This window comes from Cylas formicarius, unplaced genomic scaffold (genome assembly GCF_029955315.1).
Source record: "Cylas formicarius isolate icCylForm1 unplaced genomic scaffold, icCylForm1.1 PGA_scaffold_7__23_contigs__length_41026272, whole genome shotgun sequence".
Classification (NCBI taxonomy): domain Eukaryota; kingdom Metazoa; phylum Arthropoda; class Insecta; order Coleoptera; family Brentidae; genus Cylas; species Cylas formicarius.
In genome coordinates this window covers 10,896,730-10,923,074 of record NW_026844352.1, presented here as the reverse complement: position 1 = coordinate 10,923,074, position 26,345 = coordinate 10,896,730, and the positions used below count along the sequence as shown (strand labels likewise).

Sequence of the window (26,345 nt, the reverse complement as noted above, 5' to 3'; positions counted from 1 at the left end):
CCAAATATAATTCACTTGTGCCCAAGTGCCAGATTTTTTCTCTCCTCAATCGTGCCAAACCTCCTTGCTTTCAAGGGTTGCTTCAGGTTTGGGAACAGGAAAATGTGGCGGTGAATATGTTGGCTGAGGCATGATTGTTGATTTGTTTTTGGCGAAAAAGTTAGACACAAGCAACGATGAATGAACAGGTGCATTATCGTGATGTAAAATCCATGAATTGTTTTCCCACAATGCCAGACGTTTTCTTAGTATTGCTTCCCGCAAACGGCGCATAGCTTCAAAGTAATAGTTTTTATTGGCCGTGCGACCTTGAGGTAAAAATCAAAGAAAACGGTAAGTAAAACCTTCACATTTGATCGGACTTGTCGTGCTTTTTTCGGTCTTGGCGATGCTGGGTTCTTCTATTGGGGCGGCTTGGTTTCGACGTTATAATCATATATTCATGATTCGTCAACAGTTATAACCTTTTTGAGCAAATCAAGATCATCATTGACGTCCTTTAACGCCTCTTGAGCGATGCTTCTTCAACGCACCTTTTGTTCAAAATTAAGCAGTTTTGGAACAAATTTTGCTGCTACACGTTTCATGCCCGAAACTTTTGAAAAAATTGCATGGCAAGAGCCAATAGAGATGCTGAATGTTTAACCACTTTGCTAATATGATTCGATGATTTTTCAACACTATTCGTTTCACTTCTTCAACGCTTTCATCAGACGTGCTGAGGCGTCCAGAGCGAGGTTCGTCATCGGCGTCCTCTCGGCCATCTTGGAACGGCTTGTACCAATTATAAACATTTTTTTTGCTTAAAATAGATTCACCATATCCATTTGTCAACATTTCAAGTATTTTGCAGCACTGTATTCCATTTCTTACACAAAATTTTATGCAAATCCTGTGTTCCATTTTTTTTAAGAGTAGAAAATTGCCGAGCACACAAAACAGGTCTAACACTTCTGTCTCACAAAAAAAAGTAAACATGCAAACTGACTGAAACTATGAACATATGTTAGGGACATGCGTATTAACATAACAAAAAGAAAATATCGAAGATCGAATATACGTAGCCAGCGCAATTACAAAAGATACTTTAATTTTTGGAACACACCACGTCTACATTGTATCGTTCTCTTTTATTGTTATTGTCATTTATCTTTTTACTATTTGCTTGTTCTTATGTATTACATAATATCCATAAATGCTTGCAAAACTAATGGATTATGCTTTTGTCCCGTAATATGGCAGAGTCTGCCTGTTAGACAATAATTAATAGATCCTTATTATTATTATAGAACATTTTTCGTAGAATCAAGTGAGCCAACCAGGTTTCAATTCTTTTTCAGCAATCAGCAGACTAGGTTTTGTCTATATCTATATATAGATATCATGAGGAACAATTTCTACGGTACCAAAAAAGCGACAGTTATTATAAATACAATACTTTATTACAAAAAGAGCAGATTCCGAATATTTCAAATTTGTACATATAAATACCACAAGCAGCTTGCAAGTCAATGTATATAATAAGTGAAAACTGAAAAAATAACAAAACGTAACAAAAGAAACAGAAATAAAAACTGCCTTAACGGTACAGTAACTATAGCGCAGAGTGTATCAAAATTCAATCCGAAGATTTGAATCGCATAGTGATCATTCCAAAATAAGTCTGTTTTTTTAATATAAAAACCTTTTGTCGAAATCAGATAAAATGCTTTTAAATAATTAATAGAAATGGATTTTTCCTATAAAATTTTGCTCCCTATATCTCGAAAACGAATCAAGTTAGGACACTTGCTTATATATAGAAACAAACTTTACCTTTCTCTGAAATATGGCCATAATATCTTTGTACTGAATTCCAAAACACCCTGTATAATTTACTAATGTAGACCCTTACTTTACATGTTAACGCAGCTGTTATTTTCTCACAATTAAATTAAATTATTTGTTTGAAAATAACTCCAACAAACGAGGCGCAAACTTATTTATTAAAACCACCTTATCTATTTGTTCATATTTAGTATTCTAAGACATCCACATTTTTTCATGCCGAGTGATATTGAACATACTTTATTGTTAGCAGCGTATTGGGTGTTCGAAAACACACAAAATAATCACTAATAAACCACCGTCTCTTTCTCTTTACCATTTGGAGTCACTGTCGTAACATTGCTGGTTACGTTGCTGTTGTTATCTTCGTCGTCCGTTTCTTCTGCGGCAGTGAGCTTCTTTGCCGCTGCTTCCTCGGCCCTCCTGAAAATAAAAACCGATTAAGTTCCCGCTGATTACTGTATTATAACCACTTCTCTCACCTTCTTTGTTCTGCGAAATTTTGTTCTTGCAACTCTTCCTCTTCTTTCTCTTTCTGTTTCTTTTGGAAGAAACGGTAGGCAAGATAGACAAAAAGTAATACAAGAGGAACCATAACCAGCAAAACGATGCCGGATGATATGGCCGCTTGTCGCTGAGCATACTCCTGTTGACCTAAAATGGATGGACATTTTTTAATGGTGACCTTAATGACCGACCAAAAAATATCTTTAAATGCAATTATTCCTACTAAATGATCAACGTGTCTGTCGATTGAATTATTTTTATACAAACTTTCAGGAAGGATCCATCACAGCCGTCAAGTATGGGTTTATGTTTACAGTCTACCCATTGTCCGCAACTTGACAGTTTTGGTGGTAAATGTTTCAAAGTTGTATTTGAAAAATTACCACTTACGTTACCGTTAAAATAGCAAGACACAGGTTAATTTTTAAATTACGGGATAACATATCCGAAACAGTTATTTAAAATAATATTGATATTTATATACAAATTTTTATTTGTGAGCAAAATTCGCATTTAATTTATGTATGTCCCTAACATGAAGAATATGTGCACCTAATATATGTCTCTTTATTCTTTTGCAGAGTTATAACTTTTTAGTACATATTTGTAAAAAGTTTGCATTAAATTAAATAAAATTCTCTTTCATTTTTAGGTATAAGTCGTCATGAGCAGCTGTTAGCGAGTTACTTATACTTAAAATAGTAAATATCTATGTCTATTTCATTTTATCTAATTTTTTTACTATATTTGATTTTATTTTAACAGTGTCCAATTAATAAACCCAATAACTGAAATGCCGCAGCATGCTTTTAATAATCAAAATACATAAAATAAAATAAATAATTATAATAGAATTTTTACTCCTCTGTACACACTCAAAAGTCGTTTGCTTGACTTTTGATTTAAAAAAGACAATAAAAAATAATTAATTTACCTCTTCGATGTGTAATTAACTATATTTGGTTTAAAACGTTTTGAGCATTGAGCAAATCAGAGTAATATTGGGGAATATTTTTGTCGCTCTCCTTTTCGTTTATTAATTGCCACGTTGTCAAGCGAAATAAAATTTGCCATTTTTTGGTTTTTTATTTTCTTGATTGTTGTCTTTTCACGCATACATTGGGGCCAAGCTAATTTCAAAAGCTTAATCCCAAGTCCCGCTTCAGATGGAACGTGAGGCCGGGAAAAGGTCGTTCGAAATGAAACAAGCAGGTGTTCCACAACCTAGGAACGTACCATTCGAAAGAGAAACATGAAAGGGGGTGACATTCCTAGCATGTGGAACAGCGCCCGAACAACGATACATTCAAAGAATATTTATTGTCCAAAATATTCTTAACAATAAAATAAATATAGAAACATTTAAATAAAAAAAAGTAACCTACGTGGTCAATCTGAAGGTTTTATACAAAATGTCAAAAATGTGAAAAATTAGTCTATAAAGCGCGGGCTATATTCCACATGCTAGTTCCGTTAGACGTCGGTAATAATACTGCTCTGGCTACTTATTCGCTCTTTGGGGGGCGACTTTTTAAGCGGTACTGCGTAGTCATCCGAGCCGTAACTCAGCGGTTTGTTACGTTTGCTATCAGTGACAACGTCCGGTGCAAATGGTGTACTGTAAACCTGCGAATTGGTCGGACTATTTGCGGGTGAAGACTCAGTATCGTTAGGATCCCAGGCTTTATGTTCGAACTCGGTTTCCGGCAATCCTGCCAAAGGCTCGTGAGTCCTGTACACTTTCTCATAACTTCGCCTTTTCTTGAGGCTGTCACCGCTCCGATCACTAGCGGGGCTCAAAGTGACGTCGGTCCCGGTAGGGCTTAGTGAACGGTTAAAAGGCTTTTGAGCCGAATATTGCCAAGAGCTCTCTTCGGAGTTTATGTATTTCTGGTACACCCGGTAAGCAATGAAAATTATTATTAGGATTAGCGGTAGAATGATGGCCAAAACGATGCCCGAAGTAATAGCTGCTTGACGCGACGAATATTCTTGTTGCCCTGTTCGGATCAGAATAACGGCGATTAGTTGATAAGTATTGAAAGATGTGCAGGGAGGAAAAAATTGGACACTTTTAAAAGGATACTCCCGTCTCTAGAAGATATATATACACATTAATAAATGAAAAAAACTACCTTTCCTTGAAAATATTTTTATACACATATTGAGTCCAAATGAACAAAAATGTTCATTCTAAATGACTACTTTAGTGTTAGCTGACTAAAATATTATCCCTAATTGTACAATTCGTGACAAGCAATTAATACTGAACCGGAACAATGTCAGAAGAATGAAGTTCATAATTGACTGCCCAAGATATAATAGAAGTGGCGAATGGGGGAAGTCCGGACAACCTACCCAGGAATATTTTTATGATGAAGAGTTTTGCATACTCGAGTAGTAGGCTTCTTAGGCTTCACAAGAAGTTCCTAATGGAGTTATATCACCGCCATTTATTAGCTTTTGCGACATAATGAAATCCTGTTAAGATATTTTGCAATACAGATATCTGCAAGCCCTTTTATTAGACTTAAAAGTCTGAACTGGTTCGGTACGTGAATTTAAAAAGCATTGTGATTTATTTGAGGATGTTAACTCTGATCGAATATTTAAAACTTTTTATTTACATTCCTAAATTTTTTCAACGACCAAAACTACTTGAGAAAGTTACCCCTAAAAGAGTTTGACTTCTCTGAAGCTGATGAAATCAACTCAATGTTATTTATTATAGTATAGAGAAATAAGCCCAAAAAACATGAGATTAGTTATAAAATTCATCTGGTTGCGATTGTTAAACTGTAATTTATTTGTCTTTGATTGTCCATAATTTTCTTGCAAGGCATTTCGTCCGAAAATGTGACCGAGCCATATATACCAATATGCAATACAAATCATATTTTACACAGCCAATTATCACAAAAATTAGTAACAACTACATAACTTGGATGTTTTTAACGAATTAAAAAGTACTTACGTAAACAGTAAGTGTAACCGTAATCAGGAATGTTCCACTGTCCGTTAGCCTCGCAGGTCCTGCGCTGATCTCCGATCAAAACGAAGTCCTGGTTGCACTCGTATGTTACTCGAGTTCCCGGAATGAAGAGGAATGTGCTTTTACGACCGAAACGTGGGGTTTCGAGTACGCCACATGATACAACCTATAGAAAATGTTCTTTGAGTTTAACAACATTTCAATACACTATTATCTGAGTTTTCATTTGTAATTAGTAATAACAATGTGCCCGATTGAATTTTCGTGTTCGTCTCCCGTAGGAACCAGGGACATTCGTGTCTTAAATTTTTATTGGGACATTTATCGGCGTTGGACACCAACACTACCATGATTAGTTCGGTCGGTTAATAGCAATTTTGTCGTCAACGTCAATACCCCTCAAAAAAGTTGGCGTGCCGTCTAGTACTTCAATGACTAGATTTTAAAATGAAAAGGGGTGAAAAGCAAAAGTTTGCACTTTCCGTTTTTGAAGTAAATGTTACAAACAACGTAGATTCCTTATAAAGGAAGTTTTTGTTTAAAAAAAAAAACATCTAAGTTCACAAAACAGATTTTGCTTAGTATCAACCAGTCATTAAGTACTATGTATTAGTTTATACATACACTACAGGGTTTATTTATAGGGAGTAAAAGGTTGTCAAAGGTAAAAAAAATATTTTTTCTTAATAATTTGCAAACCACTTGAATAATTTTGACTGATTGATTTTGGTAAATCAACAGTCACTGGGTGGCATTATTTGATACGTGCGTTGGAGAAATTGATTTTTACTTATCTACAATTCTGGTATGCCACTGGTTAAATATTAGCACGTTGAAATAACGTTGAAGTAAGACTAACCAAAAAAAGCGTTTCTTTTTCCTTACAGAAAATAGAATCATTGATTTGAAAAATATAGCAGAGTATCATAATTACTTTGATCCTATTCCACAAATATTCTTGGAAAAATTATATTGAAAATGAAAGCCACCAAAATTTTTAGAAAAAAAAAGAGTTTTAATAGACTAATTTTTATTCAGTTTTTATTCAGAAATTCGAGAATTAGAAAATATTCCTCTTTAATTTTCATACAGACCAATCGAAGCTAAGGAAATCATTTTACGTTACCGAAAATGCAAAATTGCACTATAATACCAATAAGAAATAGTGTTTTCTTTTCTGGCAAAAGCTTTATTTTTCTAAATTATTAAGGGTATAGGTAATTAGTTTAACGATGGTGCAGTTTTTTGTCGAAGCGATGAAAATATCTTCTAAGTCTCATTGCATTAGTAAATTTGGTACAAAGGTTTGTAAATAAAGTTCAATTTACACATTAAAAATTTTAAAATGCCTAAAAAGCAATTTAGAAATTCCAAAATATTTTTGACGAAAAGGAATTTTTGAAATATTGGAAAAATAATCCGAGACTCCACCAGTCTGTCATTAAAGGCGTTTTAGAAATCGAGCACTTAATGGTTATAGGGCTGCAGTTACTTTTTTATAATTTTGATCTCAGTCATATGCGGACGATGCCCAAGTTATTTACATTTTTTAACCGTTTCATTATAATGAGGTCGAAACGGATATTAATTTTGATCTGTTTTATGCGGCCAAAACTCAAGTACAGCTCTTTGCTCCCGACTCTGCAATACACTTTCTCAAAAGATACTTGCATCTTGAGATAAATGGGGAACCCTCATTGTTTGCTACCGGGGCCAGAAATTTCATAATTTAAGAAAAAAGCTCTCTGAGTCATATATTATATTCATATTGCCACGTATTGTTTTACCAATGTTTAATACTACTTGATCGTCAACGCCTTCAAAAAATGCAAAGCAACTCTTGTAGGTTTGTGTATTATGGAAATATGACCACGTACCCTAAAGGTATCATAAGGTAAATATCAAGATGAATACTTTAAGTATGCCACAACACAGAACTGCTTTTTACGAGCGGCGGTTTAAAAATATTGTGGTAATAGTATATTATGCAACAAGCGCGGTAAACGGCATTTGACTCACGAGTTTTTAATAAACGAGTGAGTTAAAAAGTTTACCGAACGTGTTGCATACTACACTTTTTCTACAACCTTTAGTTTTTGGATAAATGTTCGCAATACAACACAAATACGTTCACTGACATGACCGTCAGAATTGACAAACGTCAAACATCCGATTCGTCACAAGTCCGTGCGGTATAATCCCGGAAATGTCCGAAGTGACTCGGATTCGTGGGAAACGAAACTGACGTGGTAAAGTGACGCTTCCCACACGCTAGATCGGCGTGTAATTAGGTATTTTACAGACGGGAGTAGAAAAATATAATGTCATTATGAAGATTATGCAAACCTAAAGCTGAAGGATGCAAATTAATAGCAAAATTCCTGCGACTTACCCGAGTCCTTGTTGTCTCTTTCAGAGCGTAGATGGTAGCTTTATAGTTCTGAGTGAAGTGAGCCAGGTCTCTATTTAGCGTCATAGCGTAATCGTAATAGCACTCGTACGTTTTGGTTGAACATATATCATAAGTCCGCGCTATTTGCTCGGACCTGTTCTGGGGTATTATTTCCTCCGGAGTCATGTAGAAGATCGGCAGGAACGACCTGTTGTTGTAATTGGCGGATGTCAGGCCGTTTTCTCGGGTAAACAGTGATCGACCTAAAGAGAAAGTCGTCCCGTCATATATACAAGGCGCCCAAAACGAGTAAAAAATATATAATTTTTTATAAAACAACGAAATACAGTTACGCATGTCAAAAATTATCAATTAATTAAAAAACATTTTCCAGTTTCGCATTTTTTTAGTTCTTAAATTTCTAGCTAGGATGAAACGGCTTCAAACAATCTCGATATAGTAGAATGTTTGCAAGAACCATTTAAGCAACTTTACTAACTAAAAAAACTTGACCTTCTTTCCTAAGTATCTTCGCTGCTGTTTCAAAATGGACTCACTTTAAAAAATATTGCAATTCCAATTTTAATGCATTCTGACCCCGAATAAAATTTATGCGAAACATAGCCAACATTAATAGATAGATGGAATAGATAGTTTTATCTCGAAAATGATTAGTTTCTCGAAAAAAATTGAAAAGCAAACAACAATCTTAATTGAATGAGCCATCCAATTTGGTAACTGGAGAATGTCAGTAGCGTACTACGGAAAAGTTTGCTGCCTAAAACGTATCACCCTGTAGCTCTGCTACTAAGTGCCAGATAACTTTTTAACCTTGGGCCGTATATTTCTTTTGAAAGCGGTACTAAATTTAACACAAAATGTTATCAAATAGAAAAGATCGAGAAAATGATTCTTTAAAAACGAAAAGTATCAGGCAAATTCCTTTTATGGCATTTTTCGTTTCACAATTAGGTAGCGGCTTTTAAAGATAAGCGAGATAACCCACAAAAAATTCTAGAATAAGACAGTCTGTGTGATATGATTCTGAAGAACCCAAACAGTTAAACTAACTTGCCTTTGTCATTATCAAGAACATCATCCACCATCCATTTCGATCCAAAATCTGTATAAACTCGCTGCATATCGTTTATGTTACTAACAACGCTCACGACGCTGGAGTCTGGCAGTGTGAAATCGTCTTCTTTATTGAAACTCCAGTTACCGAACAGTCCAACTGTTTTATTCTAGAATGAACCAAATTAGTTGAATATCTGGGCCAAAAGTTATTTGTTGTTTTCAAGTTGATTAGTTTTATCATAAGTAAGTTAGAAATATATTCACCTAATTCCCTAAAAAGTGAAGACATTTATCAGACTAAAAATGTTATTTTTTATTAGGAATATACAAACATGTGAACCGAAATAAGTTACCTAACCAAAACTAGTTTTAATAAAAAATAATAAAATATGTACATAGATAATATGAAAAAAACACTTTAAATCTAATTTCAATTATCCAGTTGGAACAACAACAAAATAAAGAAGTAAAATAAATATCAACATTTCATAATTTTTTTATACTAATTAATGAAAAGCAAACTAATACCAGTTTTGCTAACAAAATTTCACAAATTGTAACTGAACCTCTTACAGTTAAATTTGGGTTAGTTTTAGCGACTTCAAAAAAGTCACTAGTCGAAAAATGGTTAGTACCAAATCATTTTTAAGTCCTGCAAAGTAAATTAGCATTACTAGAATTACCTTCGCTTGAATAAATTTAAGAAGTACGCTGGCCAATTTAGCGGAGCCTTATTCGTTATTTAAGCCAGCATGTTTTAAACCTTAAAACCTAAACCTTAAAAATCTATTAAAATATTGTAAAAATTCAAAATGATAATATTGGTTACCAAACAAATGTATAACGAAACCGGCTTTGCTTTAGGTTTGGCATTTACCTTATGCATAATTGAAACTAAATATCAAGCAATAAGAGCATTAAATTTATAATATTTCATCATTGGCCTAACTCATAATTGTATTATTTAGAGTCCTTTCGTAGAAAGTGAAATCACGGTAAAATAATGTACACAATTAATTAAAATGTCAGTAAACTTTATTCAACAAAGCAATTCCTTCTATGCTAATATTTTGAGGCAACTTTTATTTTGATTTATAAAATTGAGTTTGTACTCACAATGAAAGACCAAGGAAGGTATACCCTCGCCGTTAGGAACCCTTGGTTATCTAGTACTTCGACTCCTGCTCCGTTATCGAACATAATTATGACCTCAGACTGATTCAGTATGTAAGTTGGTGTATAAACAGTTACCCCTAAAATAAATAAAAAGGTCACCCAAACATCCCTGAAACGAAATATTTCTTACTACTAAATTCTCTACGCACCTGGGAAATGTTGAAACTTTAACGATGGTCTATCAAAATATATCCTCTGACCATCAGCCAGGACGTCTAACCTATACCGCCACCTCGCGTATTCTGGTCTCCTTCTAACTTCTATAACCGTGGAGGAGTTACCTCGCGCCACCACCGACGACAACTGTGTGGCCCGCACTTCGCCGTAGAGGTTGGGATCCATTTGCTCGAAACGACCTTGGACCTCTATATTGTCCAGCCTGACTCTAGATTTGACCAAGACGAACTCTCCGAGGCCGTTGAAGGTGTAGTCAACGTCGTCGAATGTAACAATGTGAGGGTCTCCATAAACTCCGGCGACACCTAAAAGGCGGTCGTAGTAAATTACGACTCTGATCGCCAAAAACAATCCTATTCGAAGTTACCTGGTGCTTGATACGCAACACAGTCCTGCGTAGGCCTTCTCTCGAACCTTAAGGTTTCGCAACCGACAGCCTGTTCCTCTTGCCATAAGCAACAGAAATACTTGGGTACCATATCGTTAAACCATTGTGAGAGCGTGGGCACTTTCGTGGCCTCGTTGTATGGCATTTTTCCCAAATTGTGGCAGCGTCTTGGGCTCGAACCCCACTGCTGGTCATACGACAACATCAGGTAGTGGTTTCGATCGTAGCAACACTGTTGCTCTGAACCCTCCAAACTATAAATACACATACAAAATTTGATTGTAAATTGCAAATTGCAAATTTAATTGACGTTCCTCTAAGAGTTAAAAGGTAGTTCGAATATACTGGAAACCCAGATAGAGCTGCGACTAAATTATTATTTTTAAGAAATTAAGTTTTCTAAATGATCATACAGGATAGCTTATTATTGAACAATTCTTTTATATCTCCAAAATAATTTATTTTATTCATAAATCTATAGAGGGTACTTAACTATCTCACAGTACCCTAACTTATATTACTTCATTTTTGGGTTTCTGGGCAAATATTATAGAGTTTTTTCAAGTCTGCCTATACTTAATCCCCATAGTTTCTTGGATAACTTAATTATTTTAAAAATTTTGAAATACGCAACATTATTTTGAATAATGAGCCTTTTAATCAATTTTGATTTGTGGTAGTCGTCTGGATTGGAATTGGAAATGATTATTGAAATCGATTCTATCGCAGTTAGAGAGGCCTTAATTTTTTTCATGTAAATAAAACCAAAAACATGTCAAACTTGTTCATAATCAGTGGTAACGAGAAAGAAGTTTGATCTATTTAATTTGAAGAGGTTTGACTGACTTCTGCTTTTTCTGGTGTTTTCGTTGACTACAGAGACCACTAGTCAAAAATGGTTAAAAGCAGCAATGTTCAAAATAATCTTCAAATTTTTTAAAGGTTTCTTAGTTTGAAGTTAGGAGGTGTGAGATACTTATAAGGTACCCTATATAACCACAACTATTTTCAGTACATGCTGAACATCCAAAATTTTTGTAATTAAATTTTTTTAATAAAATATACTCGTTATTTTGCTTTCGTTTAATTTAAATTTGTGACTTTGTCAATAATGAATAATGTCTTGTAGAGAGAGAAATTTCAGATTTTACCATGCTCTAATAGACCAACTTCATGTTTAGAGCATATTGAAAAACTTTGTAATTTCATAGAATGAATAACTTGAATTATATATGGTGGCCTATGTATTACGTATGACAAATTTTAAGACAAAAGTTGTTTTTATTTACTTTCTGCCATGTTTTCAGTTATTTTCTGGGACCATTAAGCATTTTTCATTTCATTTTTTTCATTTACATTCTCAACGTTATATTTTTAGCAGTTTTTGATCACTCTATGTTAATTTTTAAAATTTTAATACAGACCACTAACATGTAGTGCTTTCATCAGTGGCGGAAATTGATAGATAAATTTATATTTGCAAACGTCACTTTTGAAATAAAATTCAAAATATATCAGAGACGGTAATGCCTGAATAGTGTTCAAAAAATATAAAATGATATTTTAGAGCGCGATTCATTGCTAAAAGTTTTCAAGATACAGGACATTAAATTGAAAAAAAAAACATATGAATATCTAAACAAAAATTCGATTCTGTTAAAATATTTGAATGTTAATGTTGTAATAGATTAAAATTATTTAGTCCAGCGGCGTCCATAACATAAAGCGCACTACAACAAATGTTTCCGTATACTTTCATTAGGGCTAAATTAGCCTCTTAATACACCAAATAACATATTTCAACAGAATCGAATGAATATTTTTTTATATATTATTTAAAAAAAAATTTTTTTCAATGTAAAACCCTTGAAAACTGCATTTCCGTACCCATGTTTATAAAAACTTTTTTCATATTTTTTAATAAGCAATTACCGGCTAAAATGTCTCCTTCTAAAATAAGAAAGTTATTACCTACTGACTAAAGTACAACTATACAACCGTATAAGAACAATATTTTAAAAGTATCGGTATCTATATAGATACTAATGATATAAAGGCCCTGCCTATGGCGATAATACCAGAACTTATAAAGCAACTATGAAAAATTTTTTGAAAAGGACCATTCAATATGATTTAAAATCTCATTTTGGACCAATGAAATTTGCATCATTAACTTTGGATTTGCGACAATATTTTCTCAAAATATGTCTAGATCTCGTTACACGTTCAAAAACAAGTTAAATGTTTTTAAAAAGAAAATGGCGCAAACTGCAAGTTAGTGGGGGAAATGTACGTGCGGTGCATCACTTTTTACAGTAGTAGGGCAACCATATTATCTAATAACTGTATGGTCAATCCAAACAACTTTTGTCTCCTTTGATCTTTGTAATTTTTGGCAAACGGGCAACGAGTTCTTACGTTGGTGATCCAGTTTTAACGCAATGAACGGCCTGATTGTTGTAATAGCAAGTCGGATTGGAATCTTTATCGCAGTCAAAATCGGGCATGTATTTTCCTTTATCAGCGAGCGCGTGTTCTAGGGTGCATGGACACTGAGGCAATTCGTGGGCAAAGTTTTTGAGATACCGATCGCTTCGCAGCCAGTCGTCGCAAAGGAACTGAGGCCAATTTCTCCCGTACATTCGTTCCCATTGGTAACTAAAGTACCAACCCAACGGCACAGGTCTGGAAAACGAAAAATTACTTTTACACTCGCTCAATTACACTTTCGAAAATGGCGCACCTACTCCACACTACCGGATTAATCTCGACCGTAGTGGTAGCAGTGGTGGTACTATCGGCATAGTCGGAAATAAGCGGAATCGATTCCGTCAAGTTGATTTGCAAGAATCCGAATTTCAAGTCCGTCAGGAAAGTGTTGTCTCTGTCCCGGAACTGCGAGGGTACGATGGTGTATTCCCCTGTATTTTGGACGTTCGTAGCGATGTCGCCGATATACAGTAACGAGGGATGAATGGTCGTTTCTCTGTAACCCCACAACGAGATCCTGATGTTCGCGTTCTCGTTGGTTGTCAGGTTGTACTTCTCCCAGGTAATTTTTATCTCGGCCGGCGATTTCTCGTGAATTCTTTGATCCTTGAAGTAGATCTTTTGGGCCGCGGTCGCCGGTGTTTCTAAAATGTACGTTCTGTGAATATGGAAAATCAAAAAAAAAAAAGAAACGCTTCAAAAAATATACCTAGTTATTGTGTTTTGCTTTCGTATACGTTTTCGTTGCAACTAAAAAGAAACTAACTAAAAAAAATAATTATCTTATAAAATATTAACCATTTTTAGCTTAGCAATATCCCAATTTATAAGAAAATTCTTGTCGAAATTTGGTCAGTGTTTCAGCAGTAATATTGCTAACAGCATTTGTAATTTTATTACGAAGTCCCTCTAAATAATTTGCACGATCGTGTGCGTGCTTGTAAATAGTGCTAGTGACGTAAGCCAAAAGAAAAAAAACATTTGGTGCTAGATCTGGGGATCTAGCGGGCCATTTGTTTATTCAGAAAATCCCGAACTCTCCTAATATTATGTGTGGGACAATCACCTTAAGGATAACAAATTTTATGAACAGAAATATTAAGAGCCTGAATAGCTGGAATTATTTGATCAATTAAAAAAAATGACCACTGATATGGTTTCTTAAAATACCAAACCATACGTTCTCCTTTTCCGGATACTAAGTCCTTAAAGGAATGGGGATGTTTTTGTACTCTTGTGAATACCCACCAGCCACTGCCGGATTGTGACCACCATGTAACGAAAATGAAGATTCATCGGTGAATAAAATATTCTTCATTCCGATTAGTTCGTTCAATCATTACTTTAAAGAATACCATGCATTTCTGATGATCTGCTGGTAAAATTTCCTTCATGGTCTATAATTTATAACACTTGTACCCATTTCTATTTAAAATATTCTGCACTGTTCGTGGTTCTATCTCAAGTTCCCGGTAAATTTGAATAATATTGCACGGAAAGTTTACATTTGTTACATTAAAAAAAACGAGACGCCTTCTATTTTTCCTTTCCCTGCCGCAGGGAGATTGGAGGGGACCCAAACAGGTTTTTATTTAATCTCGCGTCCATTTCTTGTCTCTCTCTAACATTCCAAGAGTCTCTGTGTAACTCTGTCACACTTACAATAACGCTTATATATATATATATATATATATATATATATATATATATATATATATATATATATATATATATATATATATATAGTTAATTTTCTGGTTTTTCTCTATAACTTTTATATGATTTATATATATTATATACATTTATTTACATTGATCGATATAGATATATATATATATATATATATATATATATATATATATATATATATATATATATATATATATATATATATATATATGACATGGTTAAGTGGGATATTGAAGATCGATTAATGTAAATAAATGTATATCATATAAATCATATATGTAAATCATAGAAAAGTTATAGAGAAAAAACAGAAAGTTAACTCCAATCTTGTGTTTGCGAAGGACATTCATACCTATGCCGGACGACAGTGCAATATTTATGTCAATGTTAGAACTATAAAGATCTCTGTAATCCAGAATTTTCTTAGTTTATAAGTTACGGGTATTGTCGAAAATCGTTCTAACATTGCTAACATCATTGTAATTGCCTACTATGCCCGTGTCATATAAACGCTTGCGATAAAGGTTGAGCTATTGTAATCAATTTCTAGCGGTGTAAGTAACGTATATTACTAAATTACTTTTTTACCAGTCGTATATTCCCTTTTGCCTTCGCCAAATATTTAGATTCCGCCAAGATCTAGAATGTTCCCAAGGCCTAAATGCTCTGTTTAATTAATAATAATAATGTTGTTTAATAATAAGTTAAAAAATCGAAAAAATAAATAATTAAAGAAAGACACTAGGGAGCAACATCGAAAATAATTTTAAACGAAACAGAATCTTTTGATTAAATTGCAGCGTAAATTAATTGTTATTAAAGTTTTAGGCCTAATCATTCTTTCCTAAGAATTCCAAATAAAAAAGGATGTTACCTGGAATATTGAATTTACTTACGTATTGAATTTGAATTTGAATTGAATAAATTAAATTTACTTACGGAATAGATCTACCAAAAACTCGATATAGCCAACCAAAAAAATAAGCTTGCCTTAGTTAAGTAGTCAGATACGGACAAGAAACTGAACAATTTCAGTAATACCTAATCACTGAGTGTGAAAACTATGTATGATGAAAAGTTAGCCAAGTACATTTTTCTTAGTTCTTGCAACTTCGAACATAAACCTGTAGAAGTCTAATAGAAGATGCAATAGTGTTCAACTTGTCAAGCCAATTTAGTACATCATCGTAGTAAAACAGTTCAGAGAGAATCAAAATAAATAACTAACTAAAAGTTCAGATTTTCACGAAATTATATATTTTTACATGACAGTTGTTTCAACAACACCGTGTCTTTATTAAATATCACACAAAATCACATTTGATAAAGACACGTTGTTGTCGAAATAATTGTCATGTAAAAATATATAATTTCGTGAAAATTTGAACTTAATTATTATTTATTTTGATAAATGGATTTTGTTCAAGTAAAAGCCACCTTAGTTCAATTTCAGAGAGAATCAAAAAGGAGCATAGAAGGCGTTCGATTCAATACAACAAAAATATTAAAAAATGTGTTAGAATTTGCAGATAGATATATAGAAACATAAAAAAATTAACCAATCGTAACGAGAATCTTTTTACAATTTAAATCTACGTGTCGGAAAAATTGCTAAGTTATTTGGAATGTCAACAAGGCTTATTCAGTTTTCGAAATATCTTAAATAACTAATACTAAACTTGTTTTATTATTAGTTTACTACCGAGGGACACACATATAGAGTTCTGAGACGACATGTGATCTTTGAAAGTTCGGAATTATTAGAATTGCTAAACTAAAAACAAAAACGAAAAATAAAAATTGGCTGCTTGGGGCGGCTGCTAACTGGCGTTATGAGCCTTGATGTCATGACCAATGAGAGAGTGTTAAGCGAATTTGAACCGATAAGCACGTGTCTTTCAAATGATAATGTGACAAATACTTTTTTATTTAAAAATGTAGTTTTTTTTTTAATCGTATTAATGTGTGTATACAGTGGGTCGTTTATCTTGGGAAACTACCTTATGTCAGAAACTCTAGGGGATGGAGCCAAAAGTTAAATACAAAAGTTAATTGAAGTATTACAAACCTTCAATTTATTTTAATGTTGTATAAACAGGGTGTTTCATTTTTCGTGGGCGGGTATCAACTTTCTTATTTTCCATGGAACGCCTGGTGCATTACTTCATTTTTGAATTTTATGCGTAATTCTAGACACATTTTGTGTATAATACCTAAGTCTAACCGTTTATGACATTTTAAATTTTTTATGCGAAAAATGACGTTTGGAATACTTAAAATATCTATCAATTTCTTCATTTGGAAGCATTTATTGTTTCACTTGAGTAAATTTTGTTGTAGACAAAAGACTCGAATAACGGATTAAAAATGAATTTAAAAAAATTGTCAAAAAACCTTTTTTTTTAATGGAAGCTGCCCATTTTTATAATCTTGTCATATTTAGCATCAAAAATTAAGGCAATTTTATATAAAGTTGAATATGCTTAATATTTTTACTTTTTTAAATATTTCGTTTCAAACATTTGTCACAAATAAATAATATGCTGTTGCCATATAAGTTCAGTTAGTGTAAGATGGCTATGACGGTGTTTAAACAAAACAATTGCTAGAATGCTGTTTGCGTATTATATTTACCACAGAGGGAAAGATTGATATGATAAAAAGTTACATATCGTACAATCAAAACCGTACACGCTCTTAGAGTTTATATTAGAAAATTTCTATTAAGAAGGCGCCCAGAAAAAAAAATTTCCACAGGATTTACCAATACTTTAGAATATATGGAACTTTGAATAAAGAAAACAATGGACGTCGTCATATTTTAATATGACTTTAACTTTAATATGCCTTTCACTTAATATTTTGTTGCATTTTGAAGAGACCCGTGATTATTTATCCCCAATCTGTTAGAAATGCCATTATATATTTAAAAACCCTTTATACTGCTTGTATTGCTCAAAGAGCCGGACATATTGAACAACTCTTACAAAAAATTATTATCCTTTGTAAGTTATTAATTCTTTATTGATCGTTCATTAACAAAAAAATTCACCAACGTTATCGCTTATCCTTGGTCTTATTTTGTATGAATAACGCATACAAAATCTTTGTATCTTCATAAGCGCATCGGCAAGATTATGGTCAACTATGAAATGGTATATCGTAGTGCACTTTAGAACTTGACTTGGACTGCAACTGCATATAATTTGTGATAGACAAACGTTTAAAAGGAAATATTTCAAATAAAACAACAAATGCTTCCGAATGAAAAGACTGGCTGGTATTTTAAGTATTGCAAACGTCATTTTTCGCATAAAAAATTAAAAATGTCAGAAACGGTTAGACTTAGGTATGCTCAAACTATGTCTAGAATTACGCATACAATTTAAAAATGAAGTAATATACCAGGCGTTTCGTTTAAAATAACAAAGTCGAGACTCGTCCATGAATAATGAAACAACCTGTATATACAAAATTAAAATAAATTCAAGGTTTGTAATACCCCAATTATCTTTTGTGTTTAACTTTTGGCTAAAAGATACATTGTTACGATGGAACTATCTGCGCTATAACTTGGTAAAAGTCGATCGAACTTATTGATCTACCTTGGTATTTTAACAGATAGGGATTTATTTTGCACAACCCAATATAGTTATATCTAACTGGATATAACTGGATACCTTAATCAATAGAATCAATACTCACCAACGAAATATCGTCCTTTCCATTTATACAGTCCCGGCCCGATAGCGATCTCAAACCGTACGTATCCCTGAACCGTTAGTGGGGGTTGGATACAGATCGCTCGATTCCTGCTAACCACTACGCCGTATACGACATCAGCGACGTCAAACTTGCAAAGAACCTGATCGGTTGGATTAAAACACGGCCCCGTAATGTTGACCACTGTGCCGCCCAACATGTTACCGCTCTCCGGAGCGAACATCAGCGGCAAATTAGCGCCGTCTATGTCCTTATTGCAAGTGCCCACCAAGATTTTCTCGTCGATCCTGAATATGTGTCTTCCAGGCAATCCGTTGGCGAAACCTGTAGCGCTCAAATCTCTGATAACCATCTCTTGACTGTAGGGCTTGTATTCGTAGCTCCTGGTGCCGTTGCCGGCGTTGAAACCCACAAAAGCGGTCGTTCCACCCTCCCCGCCGATGGTATCTCCACCGGCTTCCGTATGACTGGTCCAGTCTAGATTGAGGTAGTTAAATATGGCATAAGTATAGACTTCGTCCGTCGCCAAGACCATTTGGAACGTGTTCGTCTTGTAGACGGCGTTGGCCCAACCGCCGTTGAAGGAAACGTTTTTCCACGTTACAATGACAGCGTGTTTCGGGCGAAAAGTTTCTGATCCGATAACCCCTTGCCTGATATCCCACGTGAGCCTTTCGCGAATCTCGACCCCCATTTGGTCTTGCCTGTTCCTCAGGTCCCTTTCCATTCTATAGTACACGCCCGGTTTCCTCTGGTCGATGTCTCCGTCTCTCAAATTTCCTAAAACGAAAATAAGTTGAATTATTTTACACTTAAGGCCATATGTAAGTTTAGAATAACCCAAAAAATAAGTATTTTAAGAAAACAGTTCGGGAACAAAATTAAAACTAGTTTTAGCAAGATAATAATGACAATATGAAATTTAACTGTAATAATTATGTCGCAACTCTTTTCCAAAAAAAACTTCTAGGTACCTATTTATTATTTATAACCATTGTATTGGAAAAACAACAATGTAGGTGTCGCTTGCCAGTTTCTTCATCAATTTAGTACCTATTTAGTACAGGTACTTTGGGTTAATTTTACCGCGGACAAGTGTACGATATTTAAGGCATTCCATGTTTCTGTCACCCAACTACCAGACATTGCCAAAGTAAATCAAATTTGTAAAAAAAAATCTATTCAAAATATTTAAAATTAGTTTTCAGGAAATCAATTCACGACATGAATCTGAGACACCGAGCAACGCTCACTCTATTGTTCTATAGAAGTACTATATTTCATAGTTCTTTTACATACAATGCGGTAATTTTGTTCAACTCTTTAGATCACGTTCTTAAATCAAAGTTTCTTGGTCCGTGCAAAGCTTTTAGCTTCTTTTTAAAAAAGAATTTACTTCTTCCCTAGCGAAATAACTAAATTGCAAAAATTAAGTGTAAATTTATATGTTATAAGGTTCTTCTTTGATGTGTATTATCAAGTAAATATTTTATTGTGTATGTGTAGATTTCATTTAGATATAAGTTAAGTGTGGGTGGCTTAAGGCCTGACTTCGCCCATGTAACCTTAATAAAGTCTATTATTATTATTATTATTAAAAAATAGAATAGCATACCTAATAAAATATGTTTGATTAATTTGTTAAAATGTTGTTATTCAAATATAAATTGAAATTTTTCCGATAGAGATAAGTTAGAAACAAATTTTAATTGTGGGTTTAATAGCTCATTTTCAAATAATTTTCAATACCATTTCCGATTTGTCTGTTTTCTCAAGTTTGATTTAATATTTTTTTATTTCCACTACTGCTTGACTTGGAAATAATTCATTAAACCCAAGAGAAACCGTAAAATAATTTACGCTCCTGTCATTCTCAGGTCAGTTTTATACTGGGTCAAACAAAATATTATTTTCTAACGGGGACGCCCTTGCGCAGTGTCAAAGCCAATTTACCGGCTGGAATTTAGACCATGGATTAAAATGTAAACTTATTTTTTGAATTAAATTGCTGATATATTTGTCTACGGTTCCCATTCTTTTTGAGACACATAAAGTTTTTTTATTTTAAATTAGGTTTAAAAAACATAACATTGTTGAAATGTGTTGGCCTCATTTATGGTGTTAATTTAGCGCTCAAAAAATTAAAATCTAAAAAGTCCAGTGGCGTAACCAAAAATATGAGCCACTAACTAACTTCTAGTATATTACGCGCATACTCTTAATCCAAAATTAAGGCAATAAAAAAGACTGAAAATGACTGTTGAACTTGCCTATTCTGCACTTGCTAAAAAATATCCCAATAAAAGACGGATCGTTTTTCTTGGGCCATTCGCGAATGGGAAAATTCAATGGATAATCATAATTGGGTGGAGGGTCGCTAAATTCCAAATAACCATTGAGCGATACTCGGGTATAGTTGAACCTGAATCCGAAGAACGGCAGTTGAAAATTAAAATTTTTGTGGACCTGAAAAGAAATAAAATTAAAAATTTCGTATTGCGTTTTTTATAGCCCCTATACAATAATACGAAATAATAACAAAAAATTAATACCTTAATATGAAAAAGCAGTTGAAATTTTCGTCAAAAATATACAATGGAAAAATTCACCTTCAAGCAATATTAAAAATTTAATTATTAAGTTAATGGCCAAATAGATTCGATAATAACAAGTAAGGAAGTTCGGACCGCTTACTTAATCATCATCAGTTAAGAAAACTATTGTGCTAATTTAGTTGGATGAGGGACTAACCAAATTGGTTTAATGGAGTGATTTCCCAGTCTAAAAGTTCTCTTAGCTAATGATGATCAAGTAAATGGTCAAAACATGTATGAAAGACTGAAAGGTTCATTATTATTTATTGTTGAGTTACAGGCTAAATGTAGAGTGAAAATCCACAAACAATTCAGGTTACCCAAACATCGTTTCATGAAACACCCTGTAAAAGATAATAAAACATTGTGTAACTGTGCCACGCATCATATCATATCACGTCATATCATTTCAAACTAAATTCTATAGAACTCATATGGGTGCAAATGAAAGCATTTGTAGCATTCAAAATGAAAGACCTTAAGCTAGTGTTTGATTAAGTCATTGAGGATGTGAGTCACACCAGAGAGTTGGCGTAACGCAGTCCAGCATATCATTAAGGAAGGGGAGAAAATCTATCTTGACTACTTGTTGGTTAGTAAATGGATAACATTAGGCAAAACCCAGAAATTTAGCTAAATAAGGGTGGTACTACATGCGCTCCATATTGAGAGTGGCCCAAGTATTCGTTTTGTCACCTTGTAGTCCCTTTGCATACTTAATGAGGTTTAATCACTGATAAGTTTCGTCTATATCCAACCACTCTATTGTGAGGATATACTATTCTTGGCAGTTAAAATTTTTTGATTTTTGAAGCTTAAGCATTGATACCTGCCTATAATTAGCAGGTAAGATTTAAAGAAATATTTATTGCGAATTAAGTGCTATTTAAAAAGCTTCTGGTTTTCTCCTGGGTCGGTTGTTGTTGTTGAGTCGAACTATTTCAGTTATGCTCTAAAAAAGCCAACAGGATAATTGGCGAAACATCAGCAAATTCGACTCAACAACAACTGACGCAGGAGGAATCCAGAAGTTTTGTAAATAGTATTTATTACAGTAGTCTGTGGAAATTTCTTTTAAAAATTAACAAATTAATTGTTAAAAACGACAAAAGATAAACATTAAAAAAGAGTAACAGACCTGCGGAGTAGAAGACTGAATCTCTTTTTGATAATCTCCCTCGTTATCTGCGTTTCCACCTTGATCGTAATATGGGTACATAAGGATTTTTCTTATTTGGGCAAGACGAGTTTCGGTTATAGTGTATGGCGTTCCCGTGCCGCCTCTTTGATCGCTGTTTGGTGGCGCCACCCGAGATGTCATGGGGTCTAAAAACCATACAGACGTCTTAGGTTTAAAAACGAATTGATTAAAAATTAAATTAACAAACAAATTAAATAATATACACGTCACAATCCGCGGTCACTGCAAACAAATGGTTACTGTTTTAAATATAATTAAGTTAATGTTTTAAATATACTGCTCAAAAAGGTTAGCAGTTGATTTAAGCTATTGCATCCATTTTTGAACTAGTAGACAATAAATATAACATTTTAAATGTAGGATTGTGCTTTGGAATTAAGTAATGTATATTGAAAGTAGCGCCCTCTATAGGGAGCGTTAAAAATATTGTGACGATAGAGCTGCTAGCTGTTAGAAAATTGAATCCGGAGCTGCTGAATATAAATAACCTACTGACATATATGCTGGTATTGTCTATAGTGACTAGTAGAATTGACGATTTGAAAACGTATTCTTAAAGTTTTCGAGTCGATGGCAAGAAATCTCCTACAAAGAAATCCAGGGCGTTATTGGATCGGCGGTATCTACATATCCACTATCCAACTGTTAATCGAACATCCTGTATATTCCCATCTTTGGCAAATATTTAAATTCGACTGACTCTGAAGTATTCACTCTGTATAGGTTTAAACGAAAGTATGTGTACCTAATAAATTCTTATCTTATTTACTGTACTCAGGTGTATATTGAAAATCAGGTCAGGCAAGGTAAAACGTGTTAACTAATTCTTGCACGGTATGCCGGGTGTCCCAGTGAGAAATTGCTGGAATTTATATTCAAACGAACGGGCCTCCAGAGAGAGCAACTTCTAATGCGACTAAGAAAATGTTGAAGGAAATAAATAAAATGGTGGGGAAAGGTCTTTTTATTTAAATGTGTGGGTATCGTTTAAAATATTTTCTATTTTATATTTTATATTTTCCATGACAAAGAATAATATAATTAACACTAAACGATAGGGGCATTGTCCTACAACTTAACAAACATTGGGCTTGTGTTCCTCAATTTTAAATGTACAATGTATTTATGTACAATTTTATCTAATAGTGAAGAGGAATAAAATATAGTGAAAAATACGATATAAAAAGCCCTTAACTATATTATTTCCAAACTCAATATCAGTAGCTCCCTTGATTGAGTAATTTAACTTAACATCGATAATAACAATAACAAGAACAAGGTTATGGAAACAACAGACTTTTGAAGGCTGGTGCATAAGTTTATGCAGGGCGTAGAGCGTTCAATTACTTGATTCTGCGTCCTGCAAAAACTTTTTCCAGAGAAATCAAAATGTACCAAATTATAACAATACTTTCTTCGATTAATAAAGTAATCAAATAATAAAAAAACGCTGCTGTGATTATCATATTCTTGATCCAATAAGCACTTTTTTCAAAGCCTGACATTCTATTTGTTTATTAATACTGGACTAAATTATTATTAAGAACACTTTTCACGACTGGCGTTTAACACAAAACTGTACTTTAAAAAACACATTGGTGGAGTCTGGTAGAGATGCACTACAAATGCTGAATTTTCTGGTCCATAATTGAAAGAAACAATATGGTAACAAATATTAATCAAGTACATCACTAAATTTGAAAGAAAACAAAGAAAACTTCTAAAATCGTTAAATGGTAGGAGATAACTTTTATTTCAGTTTTTAAGTAAACTTTGTGACTTATTAGTGGACTGCCCTGAATTGCTGAGCGAGCTCAATTTTCATGTTCCTCCGAGGACCGTAAGAGTATCACCTATGTTTCACCCAGTAACCCCGAAAAACAATTTTTTGACCAAATGTCCTCTCTACCACTAGAATAAATTATTCAATGATTTCTGAAATAATATTGACTTTTCTTTCTTAGACACTCACAGTTTACCACATTAATTAAACATACATTTTTGTTAGTATGAATATCTAGTGCATTATGTACTTTTACTATTATTTTACTGAAGAGAGAATAGATATAGTTATGTTGTGGTATTTTGGTATTACTATAGATTAAGATCCAAAAATAAATTGTTTGTATCTTTCTCATTTTTCTCAGAATTGTCATAATCAAGCTAGTGACACTCTGTTTTTAAAATAGGGCAGTTGAGAGCTTGTATTTTGGTATTTATTAATTTTTGTAAATATTTTTCGATCTTTCTAAGCTTTTACTAAACTCTTTCCTGTGTGATGGACACTTTAGAAAAGTAACTTTCCTTTCTTCAAAATGGTTCAAACAATAAAAATCTGAAATTTTATAAAGATCATGATATTTATTATAATATTTAATACCTCCGTAGGCAATATTCTGTAAAAAAAAACATTTTCTGATTTGCATTAGAAGTTGTTCCGCCTACCGCCAGTTTTAAGAACCTGGAAATAATTTGCAGCAACTTCTAGTGACCTCCTAGTGGCACACAACGTAACAACATAATAAAGTTTTATAGAAAAAAACGATTTTCACCTCAGTCTCGACGAATGAAAATTTGCATTTATATTACCCTAGTAAAATGGTGATTTGTGAAAACTCATTATGGGACTTATTACTAAACGACCAACGACGCTCATTTATTGGTCATTGTAGGAACGTGCCTACCTACCTACGCTTGGCGTTTTGCCGCATATAATCAAAATGATTCTGTTATCAGAAATCCTAAACCAAATAATAAAGAAATTACACATAGAAATTTTCGGAAAGTGTTATCTTATGTAGTTATATTTTTAGATATAACATTGTGAATCCATTTCCTATATTTCTTCAGAGCAACGCGAAACCTATGAGTTTGCTAAATCTTCTTAAACCATAAAGTTAAAACTTGTTTAACTTATTAAAGAGAGTAGAAAAAGACGCCTTGTTAATCCATAGGACGCGATGTGATGAAAGTCCTCTAGATATTAGAAAGATACTTCCATTGTTCTGTCTAAATTTATGAATTTCTAAATAAAACATACTATAGGGATTCTATGTTGATTGCAATTTTTTTCTTGCATCTTTATATTGTTCTTGCTTGGTTGGTATAATTGGTAAAATATATACTTTAGAGTGTAGAAAACGAACTCATTGATGTATGCAATATTTGTTTTTTATCGAATACTTTACATCTGCAGTTAGAATCAAGTATACAAAGATATAAATTTGGGAGTGCCACTTCATAATCTTTACAGATCTGATAGTATATTTGTAAGCAAACCCCCAAAAACTCTATTGAGTCCTGAAAGCTTCGTAAAAATTAGAGATAACCAATATTTGAGCAATATTCCTCACTGAAAACGATGAATCATTCCCGGGTTGACATTCCTTTTCAATGACTCATCACATAATAATAAGTCACCTATAAAATCGCAAACTAAGAACAGTCTCATTAGCAAAACGCGATAATAGTAGTAAAAAGGACCCTCAGGCAGTAGTTAACTTGCGAACAAAAAAGGTTCGCAGCATTTAAACGCCGCACCCAAAACAAATATGGCGCCCAATCAGCTCGACACACACAAATAACACGAAAACAAAGCATGTGGAAGCAAACCACAACTAACCGTAGTCGGTGGGATAATATGTCATATACTTTCCAGATCTGTAGATAATCTGACCCTCTTTTAAACTACCTTGATCCTCCTCTACGTTTTCTACGTCTGTCGGCGGTTCATAATCGGAATTTGGGGTTTCAGGAATTGGAGTTTCTACAGGTGGATCAACTACAACAAAATACACGAAAGGCGTACACGGTTAGTGTGAAAAGTAAAAATTCGTTAGGGTTTGTTGCGGCAAATGCACTTCTCTAGCTTACCTGAGTTATTTTGGGGACTTTGGGTTCCTACGGGGGTGTCTTCTGCGGGAATGGGCTGCGGCGATAAATTCGTATCCAGACTTATTCCAGGCACCGTTTCAACATCTTTATCCACATCTTCTTGTCCACGTATGGTCACGCACACAAGGCACAACCAAAAACACCATCTTAGTTCCATTTTGGAACTATCTCTCGTAATGAAAAATGATCGATAGACGAACGTACTGCATCCGTTTAGC

At 33.7% G+C, this 26,345-nt stretch overlaps 1 protein-coding gene across 2 annotated transcripts; it reads right to left on the bottom strand.

Moving 5' to 3' along the window:
- Positions 1–1,457: 1,457 nt before the first annotated feature.
- Positions 1,458–26,345, bottom strand: LOC132705020 (protein mesh). Of its 2 annotated transcripts, XM_060675423.1 has the most exons (15): positions 26,107–26,345; positions 25,856–26,014; positions 22,171–22,358; positions 20,709–20,904; positions 18,421–19,218; positions 13,280–13,670; positions 12,955–13,221; positions 10,516–10,790; positions 10,121–10,453; positions 9,912–10,048; positions 8,794–8,962; positions 7,719–7,981; positions 5,309–5,492; positions 2,310–2,481; positions 1,458–2,250 (listed from the first exon to the last, which is right to left on the bottom strand). In XM_060675423.1, the coding sequence occupies exons 1-15, from the start codon at positions 26,282–26,284 to the stop codon at positions 2,115–2,117; spliced, it is 3,846 nt and encodes a 1,281-aa protein (XP_060531406.1). In that variant the 5' UTR covers positions 26,285–26,345; the 3' UTR covers positions 1,458–2,114. The 2 variants fall into 2 exon arrangements, with proteins under 2 accessions (XP_060531406.1, XP_060531405.1); XM_060675422.1 differs by lacking the exons at positions 1,458–2,250; positions 2,310–2,481 and adding an exon at positions 3,298–4,334.

Coding starts and splice junctions, on each gene's coding strand:
- LOC132705020 (XM_060675422.1), bottom strand. CDS start 26,284: ATGGAACTAAGATGGTGTTTTTGGTTGTGCCTTGTGTGCGTGACCATA. Junction 20,905..22,170: donor TTCAGTCTTCTACTCCGCAG/GTCTGTTACTCT, acceptor ATTTCTTTTCAG/GTCCACAAAAATTTTAATTT. Junction 13,222..13,279: donor AATCCGGTAGTGTGGAGTAG/GTGCGCCATTTT, acceptor TTCGTTTTCCAG/ACCTGTGCCGTTGGGTTGGT.